Below are 969 nucleotides of genomic sequence, written 5' to 3'. Positions count from 1 at the left end.
ACCAAGGCTGGCAAGGATAGAGAAACAATTGAGGTAATTGTGGAAGATTGCAAAGATCTGAAAACACATAAAGGTCCTTTTATCATTGACATTGGATTATATTCTCATTCTGTTCTATATTGTGTATTTGTATGCATAGGTTATATATAAATGTATAATATAGTGTACTAGAATATGTAATATAATATACATTCATAAATGTAATAATGTATCCCCTTTTTCAGGCTGTACACTTCCTAACATGGGTACAGCAAGAACCACAGTCCCTTGTGTGGTTGGCTGTTTTGCACCGAGTAGCTGCCTCTGAGAACATTCAGCATCAGGTTAATTAATATCTGAAGCTTGTTTGAAGTATCCATATGTATATATTTTATTGTGTAATATAATCCCTAACATATTTTTATTTTTATAAACAAAAGAAACATCATAACTTAAGTCAAAATTTCTTCCTCATTCTCAGGTGAAGTGCAACATCTGTAAGGCTTACCCAATTGTAGGCCTGCGCTACCGTTGCCTCAAGTGCCTCAGCTTTGACATGTGTCAGAGGTGTTTCTTTGATGGTCGTAGTGGGAAGAGCCATAAGATCACTCACCCCATGCATGAGTATTGTACAGCTGTAAGTAATAAGAATTGTACATGTTTAAATGCAGAATTTAATGCTTTGAAGAGTTCATCATACTCTATCTCATATGATTTTATTATATTTGATTTTTTTCTCATATTCTTGTTCCTATATATTTTGTTTTAAGTTTTGTCATATCTAACAAGACTGAATATTGTAAATAATTTTTCACTGTAAATAATATTTTTACTTTCTTTTATAGACAACAGCTGGTGAAGATGTCAAGGACTTCACAAAAGCTTTGAAGAATAAATTCAAGTCAAAACGTGCTTTGCAAAAGCACACAAAGAAGGGATATTTACCAGTGCAGACTGTACTAGAGGTAAGCATCAAAGAGATTAAGGATG

General features: G+C 33.1%; 1 protein-coding gene across 1 annotated transcript in view; it reads left to right on the top strand.

The window, feature by feature from the left end:
* Positions 1–969, top strand: part of LOC119588583 — a gene marked incomplete in the record, with an annotated part of 49,963 nt that overhangs the window by 43,567 nt on the left and 5,427 nt on the right. The window contains 4 exon segments of the mRNA XM_037937224.1: positions 1–33; positions 225–323; positions 461–616; positions 825–944. Coding sequence (XP_037793152.1) covers positions 1–33; positions 225–323; positions 461–616; positions 825–944 — 408 coding nt within the window.

This window comes from Penaeus monodon, chromosome 24 (assembly GCF_015228065.2).
Source record: "Penaeus monodon isolate SGIC_2016 chromosome 24, NSTDA_Pmon_1, whole genome shotgun sequence".
Taxonomy (NCBI): domain Eukaryota; kingdom Metazoa; phylum Arthropoda; class Malacostraca; order Decapoda; family Penaeidae; genus Penaeus; species Penaeus monodon.
This window is presented reverse-complemented; position numbering and strand designations above follow the sequence as displayed.